Here is a 9,529-nt window from a genome sequence, read left to right on the forward strand (position 1 = left end):
TTTCAGTGCTTCTGCCCTAATGGGTGCATGAACACACAGGCTGCACAACTGGCAACTCTGACATCATATTTACACTTCAACAAATTAAAAAAAAAAAAAAAGGAGATAAGTTTTTGTTAACCTGCTCATAAAATCTGTTATTGCCTCACATCTAACAGATCTTTAAAAACTCACCCAAGTAACTTACCAGTATGAGCAATTTAACTTAAAATATTCATTTTAATTAAGCGTGGGGTGAGAGTCGAGGTGACCTGTGCGGCACTGTGTCGGCTGCAAGCTGCTAAATATTAATTACTTATCCTCAAATATCACTGACAGTGCCAATTAAAGATTTTCACTGAGCTCTAAGGATACTACCCTCTGGTACCAGGGAAGTTATGAGAACAAAGACACCCAAATTACCCAGGCGTCCTTGCAGATAAGCTCCGGCGCCCATCATTTACTGTGCAGCACAAGCTGATAACATTATCTACAGCAGAGGGGTTAAGTAAAGACAAAATGTTAATGGCAAGTGCCTGCAATTTTCTTTTGAAAGGGAAATGAACTCTACTAATGTAGGTAGATATATTCTTAGAAGAAGCAACACACTCAATGAGAAGCAACACACACCTTCCGAAGGTCATTTTTAGCTAGGGCTAGCTAACATACAGGGAATCAGACCACGTTTCTGATCAATTTAAAGTAAATTTTCTTACTAAAGAGAGACTTAATGTAGGTTCTGCTGTTTAAAACGTTCATCCTGATGATAAAACTGTACATTTACAAAAGCAGTCACACTAAAGTGTTAATCACACATGGATTATTTTAAGGTCTAATGAGCGTATGATCCCATATAAGTAGCCTGACGAAACGAGCGCATTTCAAAAGACCGTCAAAGGAGTGCTTCTTTCAGTGTCTAGCCCAGATATTCAGGCTCCTAATAATAACTGAAATCTGTCACAAAGTGCTCAAGACTTCAAAAACATATATACAGAGGCAGAGACTGAAGAGATGAGCGTCTGAGCAGACGCACTAATGAGGAGTAAACGGTAATGTCAGCATGTGTGGGAGTGCTTGTGAGTTATAGACCTTGAACATTAGAGCAAGGTTTTTAGTTATCACCTTTGTCAAAAAGTAAAACAGGCATTTAAAAAAGGTTAAAGAAATCGCTCTAATTTTTTATTTTTTTTTGAAAGTGTGGTTCTTTCTGTTGTGTCAGGGGAGAAATCTGACTCATATCAGGTGATAGGAAAAATTGTACACTAAAAGCAGGTGTGGGTGTTTGATTCCCTCCGTATGCCAAAGTGCTGTTGGGCTAGAAACCGATAATCAGTTTGCCCCTTAATGGCTGGCCACCAACGTGTATGAGTTATTGTGATACAGCTTGAATGCTCAGATCATATCATGAAATTTGCTGTCCTACTGCCTTCTTGTAAGAACTGGATGAACTCGAAATCTCCATTTCTTTCATCAGGTCCAGCTCGTCTTTGCTTGAAGTTGACTTTTCCATGTGTTTTTTAGGATGAATTTTTCAATGTTATTGGTGTGTCTATAGTGTGTGAATGTATGTGTGAACGGGTGGATGACTGGTTGTGTAAAGCGCTTTGGGGTCCTTAGGGACTAGTAAAGCGCTATACAAATACAGGCCATCTATGTTACCTGACAAAACTGCATCTGCATCAGAATCACGCTCAGTGTGTAAAGGTCTTAAGCACAAGTACCAAAAACTACATCACGTCTAAGTACCACTTGAAGCTGGCTCTAAAAGTGATTAAATACCCGTAGACTTTCAAAGCCCATGGTATGAATTGCATTTAGCTTCAAAGAATACTTCCCCCTTCAGAACAACTCTGAGTTGGGTGAACTCATCCACCTGGATACTGGACTTCACTTTGATTAACAGATTTACGATACAGACAGTGGAGGCTAGGCCTGCTATGCCTCACCTCTGCTAACTGGACTCATTAAATTGGACCTATTCTGTATGCGTGCGCCTTTTACCTGCTCTAAAACCATTTAGATTGATAATCTGACTGATGCTAAAGCTTGCTACATGGTACAGACCGCACAAGATGTTTGGTTTATGATCGAGATACTAGTGTTTTATTAGCTTGCTAGCCAAGCGAGTTAGCATTAACTGATCCCTTAACACGTCAACTTAGCATAAATGTTTTCACTTCTGGCTCCAAAAAAGCCCAAGAAAAATGTTGAAGCTTCAAAATATAGTCCAAAACAAGTGACATCACACTGGCTACTGTTATGTTGTCTATGTTCCAGGTTCATGGTTCTTGTTTTGCCTACAGTATATGAGTAAATAAATGCTAATGAGATCCATCTGGATCTCTATAAATGCTAAAAAGACTTAGGTAAATATGTATCTTTGAAATAACAAATAGTATTTTTCATAATAATCAGCTCACACTGTCCCCTGTACTGTAATTGCCAGGAAAGATGGTTTCGTGTCATAGAAGTGATAATGAGGGGACAAACACACAGAGCACGCTAACAGCCAAAGCTCGGTTGGGATAACAGGAGTTTTTTGATCCAGAATCTGTAAAAGTTTAGGGTTTTTTTTTAGCTCTATAGTCTGCTTGCAAAGTAATAATGACCACTTTTTCTGTTACACAGTCTTTGTGGCCAATGACTGGAGACAAAGCACTTTTATCTATTTTTACCTCTTTTGCTGTTCTGTTTTTCTTGAGTCTGAAACAGCGTTGTGCTGTCTAATGTTGTGTTCAGCACAGATCCAATTCACAGTTTGCAGCCTTTGCTTGCGACATCATACCTTTACTTCTTTTATATGTATTATGAGACCCTGGCTGCCCTGGTAAAACAGCAACTGATATGTTAAATGCTCAATAAGCAGCATGTTTCTCTAAAATTACAACACAGAATGCTTCCCCTGTGTGGTATCCAAGAATATACAACAAAAGATGCCCTGGTATGCTGCATTAACATTGCTTTCCTACTTTCTACCATTAAACACCCTCTACTATAACTGTTTCTAGTCCCAAGTTGTGGCACTTCAAGTGTGACCATTTTTTTCTTTCTTTCCTTTTTTATATGTAAGCCTCCTATGTAATATCCCCCAGGGCACGACGGGCAAAAATTGGGCAAATAACCCATCAATAAATTAACTTAGTTTAACTAAAACTTTTTCATCTTGTTCCATTCAGTTTAAATGGATTGTGTCGCCTAGGGGACAGAGAGGGTTTAAACTTTTAAAGGCTAGTCATTATCTGAACCCTTTTTTCTAGCGGCTGCTACTCACTCGCAGTCAGACAATAATATGCTCTCAATCTCTCCCACTTGCTGCTGCTGTCCTTGAAAATCAGTGCACTTCCCAAGCGAAGAATTTAAGAGGTACTGATTTTGCACATGAAGGCCGGTTCAATCGTCAAGGAGAGCACTACTGAAAGTGTGAAAGCAGCTATAAAGTTTCCTCTCTGGTACTGCAAAATAGTCCCAGTCCTGATTTAAACCTACAATTTTTGACAGAAAATCTTTATTAAATATTTAAATATTTATATTTGATAAAGATTTAATAAAGACTTTAACACCAAGTGTAAACTTGGTGTTAAAGCTGTCAAAATATTATTTGCCAGATATTGAAAACTTTAATAAAGGTGTTATTAATTAACATTATGAGGAAATGTAGCCTTTCTCATTGTTATCATGCTTTGTGTAAGCCTCCCTCTTTATTAATATTCAATGTAAAATCTCAGTAGTGCTTGTATAAAGGAAAAATCTAGTAAACATAGGTCTAAGAATCTCCATTCTATGGATCATGATAAACTCTAGCTCACCACATCTGTGTTATGATATTTTATTTATAAATATATTATTTAGGAATGTCACAATACCACACAAAAAACCCCTCAAAAAACCCAATATGCTACACAGCTACACACAACTTTAGGAGGTCCTGTTATGAGCAATTGCTATGCTAGCCTGGCTTTTGTGGTGGTTGTGGGCAGAACATTCATTTCAGGATTTTCAAGACATTTCTGTAGTATCCCCGACACCCACACCGTTTACAGTACCCTGAATTTTCAACATTTTCACATTGACTTGATTTTAAATATTTATCTGTTCAAACAAACTAAAATTACAACGTAGACCTGCTGTTTCTCCTCGCATTATAATACACTGTTGTCACTTGGCTGCAAATAGATTGCTAGCTGCTAGGCTATTTGCCTTTGACTACACTAGCTATTTCCCAAATTTTGGCACTTAAGATGATTCATGTTAAAGAAAATGTCAGCTGCTTGCCCCAAGTATATTGTTCTGTCAAATTTTTTAACTTATTATTATTATGTTAATTTATTCAAAATTGCCACAGCTGCTGTTTAGCAACCACAGATAGCACCTCCTGGTGGCTCTTAAAAAAAATTCAGGTTTAAGGTACTTGGGCATTGGCTTTTCAGACTTGGAGGCTTCATGCATATTTTATACTTCCGATACAGCTGTAAACCTTTACCGTAAATGTGTTAGTGCAAAACAATTCCACTAATATGTTTCCTGTTTCGACTGCTGATCGACTTTTTGGAGGCAGCGAACATCTCTAGCATTTCAAAAATGTCCCAAAGATTCGGAACCATATGTCCTCCATAAAAAAAATCTCTGGCACAACTCACACTGCAAACAGCTACAATTCTCAGAGACAGACTAAGTTTGAAAAATAGTGGGAAGAGATTTCCTTTGGATGGAAGCATCAGCCACAGCTTATGATATTCACATAGGGACTATAAGGATAGAATTTAAAATTTCTCAGTAACTTGACAAAGCGTACATTTGGCTGAAGAAGCAATGACGTCAACAGGCAGACACAATGTAGCCCATATGCTAATGCTTACCCTGAAATCAATGCCCACAGTGGAGATGAAGCTCCCAGCCAGAAAGGCTCCATCTTTGAAGCGAACCAGCAGACAAGTCTTTCCCACGCCTGAGTCCCCCACGAGCATCACCTGAGACAGAAGGTGACAATGTATTGGTTCATAAAATTTTAAACCTTGCGTGTGTGTGTGTGCATGTGTGTGAAGATGTTTAAGGTATATAAAAAAATACATAAACAAATACACTACACTGGGAAAAAGCAGCATGTACAGACCAATGGACATAAAACTGCTTATTTTATTATGTTTTACATATCACATTATATATAAATATATATACATTTTTTCTCTAATTCAGTGGTCTACTCTGATATTGGTGTTCATTTAAGTTTGATTTGTCGTGTTCAGAGGTGACATTTGGTACACTGAACTGTTACAAGTGGGAGTACCACATAAAGTCAAAGTGGAGCTGTGATTTTGGTCAGTCTACCATGGGAACAGTTGCTAATCAGGGTGCATTATTAATACCAGCTGCCACCCACATAATGAGAATTTAGATTTGCATATGCCCAATGTAGAATATCATTAGTCTTTTTCATCTCCATTTCATACTTTCAATTATGTATGTTCTGTGTCAATGCTGTGTCATTATTGATTATTCCTCAGCCAAGTCGAGAGCCAAGACAGAGGTACAGAGAGATTTACTTCAAACAGTCAAGATATGATTGTACTACAGACTAATTCAAGGGGTTTAACGACAAGTATAGCATCAAGATACATATTTATGAATCATTGCAGTTTGTCTTTTTTGTCTTTCTGTTAGCTAAAGTATGTAAAAACCACCAAGTCAAATTTTGCGATGGAGATCTAGAGCTTTGACAAAAGTAAAAACCAGTGTTATGTGTACACATAACAGACATAATTAAGCAAAGAACCAATTGTCAAAAAAACACATAATTGATTTCAATGTCTTTAGCTGAATCCATAGAAAATGTTAAAGATAACACAGATTGACAGATATCAAATAGTATTTTAGCACCAACAAGAGGATTGCCAAAGAACTGAAAGTGTATCTTAGTATATCTTGGCTGAATGGGTGGAGGACAAAAGAAGAACCAAAACACCTAAAACCCTACAGTAGCTGAACAGTATCTGGGAAACAGGAAGAAAAGGCTGGGTTATGTGAAATTACACACAAAATTGGACTGAAAATCAGTTACAGTAAGTCTTATAGAGAGATGGAAGGATCTCCTCTGACCATCCCCATGCATTCTGAGGACAGTTTGACAAAATAAGTCATCAAAGTGCATGGAGGAGGTCAGAGGAGAGGTAAAAAAGTGAGTACAGCCACTAAAACATGATGGAGGCTCAGCCAGTGGTGTTGGAAATCTTGTCAAAACTGATGAAATTACAAATGCAGATAAAAGTACTGTCTGATACTGATCCACCATGCAAGACCTACTAATTGGAAAATGCTTCATTTTTCAGCATAGCAGTAATGCCAAGTACACTGTCAATACACTAAAAGTAGAAAAACACAATGGAACACTAACAGTCATGGAAATATTGACTTTCAGGCTTACATTTATTTACATTTATTTATTTAAGTGTTAAGTTTGCACATTTCAATAAACCACTGCACCTATTTCCCATTTTCCTACCAAAATATAAACAAATGACGAGTGGCTCAAGACTTTTGCACAACCGTGTATTTAGAATTGCATATAGTATAGTAAAACAGAAAAGATATTTAGATTTTTAAATGATGAAAAAATGTCTTTCATTTATAAGCTATAACTCAAAAATATTCTTTTAGACACATAAAGTGGGCTACACACACACACACACACACACAGCGTAGATGTAGCTTGCAAAAAGGGAAGAAGGAAGGGATGCAAAAGCTGCATTTTTTTAACAGCCAGCAGTGGGCGACACCCTGCAAAAAAACATCTGGGTGCACGGAAGTGTGTATGGCAAAAGAGTTTCCTGACGTCAGTAAAGAGTTTCCTGAGAAGCTTATAAGCTCATCTGCTTGTTTCTACTTATAACAAGTGAAACTTAATGTTAGTTTTGTCAATTTGTGTGCCCATAAGTGTCCATGAACGACATTAAAGCAAAGTATGCCGTATCATGTGACTGACAATCACCTCCTATGAGCACCAGTCAATCACATCCACCTTTTCACTCCTCACATCTGGTTTCAAAACACCAAGATGGTGTTTTTGTTTTGTTTTGGTTTTTTTTGGGGGGGGGGTTACATTTTTTGTAAGGGAAACTAAAACAGTCCTTCATCCCTGATGACATCTGCCTCCTGACACAGCTATCAGGACATATCAAACCTGAGCTTTACCATGAGATGGCAGTAGCACTTATTCTGTCAGCTCCACTCCTGTTAAACAAAAAGCGCCGCTGCTCTCCTTCACTGCAGTTAATTTATCTCATTAATAATAGAAACCTCTCTCCATCATCATCAGCTCTTCCATGTTATTGCACCGGACAACATGTGTGCAGCAACACTTAATGTTTCTAAAGTTCAGCGCTTGAAAGGAGACACCGGATGCACTAAGCAGCATTTCATGCATGTGCGAGCAGTTTGGAAGGTAAACATGAGGAAATCTCAAGCACAGGAGGAAAAACTGTCAAAAACACGACACTGAAAACAACATTTGTTTTCTTGCATAAACACACAGCACACAGTTTTTGCATATGTTACGTATGTTTTTCTGCTTTAAAGCACCTTGAGTGGCTTAAGAAGCCTGTTGAAACATAGATGAGAAGGTGTATGATGTATATAGAGCTACTATCCAGCAGTCAAACGAGATGAGATGATAACTCAGAGAAACTAAACTAAAAGAAAATTCTGAAATAAAAATGAACACAACAGGAAATTATATTTCTTGGCCGAAACTAACTTCCATACACAGCCATGCCTGAAAACTACAAAAGTAGAAACAAAGTAGAAAGCCCACTATTTTAAGAAAAAGCCTGCTTTTCAGGGCAAATGAATCATCTTTAATCATCTTTAGATTCATGTCTGCAGACATTCACTGTGATTTGTCTGTAGAGTCATGCATTCTACTGGACACAAGCACACTTTTAACTAAGAACATAAGACACTTTTTTCCTTTAAAGAGGGACTTTTTAAAATTGGCTGATGCTAATTCGCTTCACTTCTCAGGTAAAGTCTCTATAAGACGAATACCCTACGCTAAGCTTGTGCTCACCTTGAAGGCGATGTCATAAAACTCTCCGCTGTTGCTGATGGATGGTCTGCTGGGATAGACCAGCCCGGAGGACGGAGCAGCAGCTGCGGTCAAACCTTTCCCCGTCCTCCCGCTGCTCGGAGATGCCTTGGGGCTCTTGGAGCTGCCTTTGCCTTTCGCTGTCTTCTTCCTGGACATGACTCTGACGACCTGCTCCACTTCGAGCAATTAAAAAAGGAAAAACGAGGAGGAGGAGAGTGTGAACTGGACACTTTTCTTTTCTCCTTTTTTGAGTTCTGATCGGGGTGCGTTGAGGTGAGGTAAGTTCACCTGTGCGTCAAAATCATGACTGTGCGTAAAGCCTAAATTGGCAAGTGACAACAAAACGGAAAAACTGTCCTTTAAATAGAGGCAGCTGTTGTCTCCGCGGTGCAGCTGGATGACTGTAAATCTGAGGTCTGCTCACAATGTAAACAGCCCCCTCTCTCGCTCTCCCTCCCGCCTCTCTCTCCCGTTCTCTCGTAACGTGATGTTGGGAGCGGGAGAAGGCATGGTTCTGTGGAAAATCCACACTAAAACAAAAAATAAAGAGAAAATAAATCCACACACTTTCAAATTATGCAGCACAAAAGCAGTCTCGTTAAGCTAGAAAACAGATTTCTTATAGCTGATAATGCGGCACATGAAAGATACTTGATGAATCATTGGTCATTATTTTAAGGAAGGACGAGAGACTGGAATCAGTCTTTTTACGGGGTAATTCTGGAAGCTTTACAGTGTTATGCACATCACTTGGCTTCCACATCTTATTTAGGCTGTGGTTCCAAGTTTTTAATGCAAAAACAGACTGCACTAATGTTTTGGGTGTATTTCCTGCCTTAAAGGTCCAGCTTGCTTCTGGCACCGATTCAGACTTGCAGTTAGCTGTTAGTGCTGTGCCATACTGCAAATTTTGGTATGATGCGGGGCAAGTATACCGATACCAATTACCGATATTGATACGTTTAACGTTTAAAGGCAGATGACAGCAGTGTGTCATGACTTATGAGCTGAATCATCATCAATTTGCAATTTCCAGTGACTACTAACTCACTGTGATTTTCACTTTTCCAATAATTAGTTTACACATCAAAACACATCTTTCAGCTTTTCATGTATTTTGAGCCTGGGTTTATTGGAGACCTGGAACGTAAATTAGTCTGTCTGGGTTAACTTCTGTTTTTTAAGTGTGCTACAGGCTATAAAGAAAATAGACAGTCAACACAAAACGGTTCTGACATTTTCCATAGTTTGAGGTATATATATTAATTTGCCAAGAATGAAAAAAAAAAAATCAACGCAATTCAGTGGGCTACTTGCTCAACTTAGAGGATAAGTATCGATCCTATTCTGGTTTTATCAATCCGATACCAACACCACCGTTGGTATCGATGCTATCAATATTTGGATCAAACCTCCTCTACTTGCTGTTCTGTGCAGACACTTTCAGATTCATGGCTTCGTATCTCCTGT

General features: G+C 38.5%; 1 protein-coding gene across 1 annotated transcript in view; it reads right to left on the reverse strand.

Annotated features, from left to right (window-relative positions):
- The window catches only part of rab26 (RAB26, member RAS oncogene family), a 119,072-nt gene extending 110,609 nt beyond the window's left edge, over positions 1 to 8,463 (reverse strand). Inside the window, exons 1-2 of the mRNA XM_005721969.1 lie at positions 8,039 to 8,463; positions 4,836 to 4,946 (exon numbers count right to left, since the gene is read on the reverse strand). Coding sequence (XP_005722026.1) covers positions 4,836 to 4,946; positions 8,039 to 8,215 — 288 coding nt within the window. The 5' untranslated portion in view covers positions 8,216 to 8,463. The remainder of the gene's footprint in view (positions 1 to 4,835; positions 4,947 to 8,038) is intronic.
- Between the last annotated feature and the right edge of the window lie 1,066 nt (positions 8,464 to 9,529).

This window comes from Pundamilia nyererei, unplaced genomic scaffold, assembly GCF_000239375.1.
Source record: "Pundamilia nyererei isolate P.nyererei 1_Seehausen unplaced genomic scaffold, PunNye1.0 scaffold00005, whole genome shotgun sequence".
NCBI lineage: Eukaryota > Metazoa > Chordata > Actinopteri > Cichliformes > Cichlidae > Pundamilia > Pundamilia nyererei.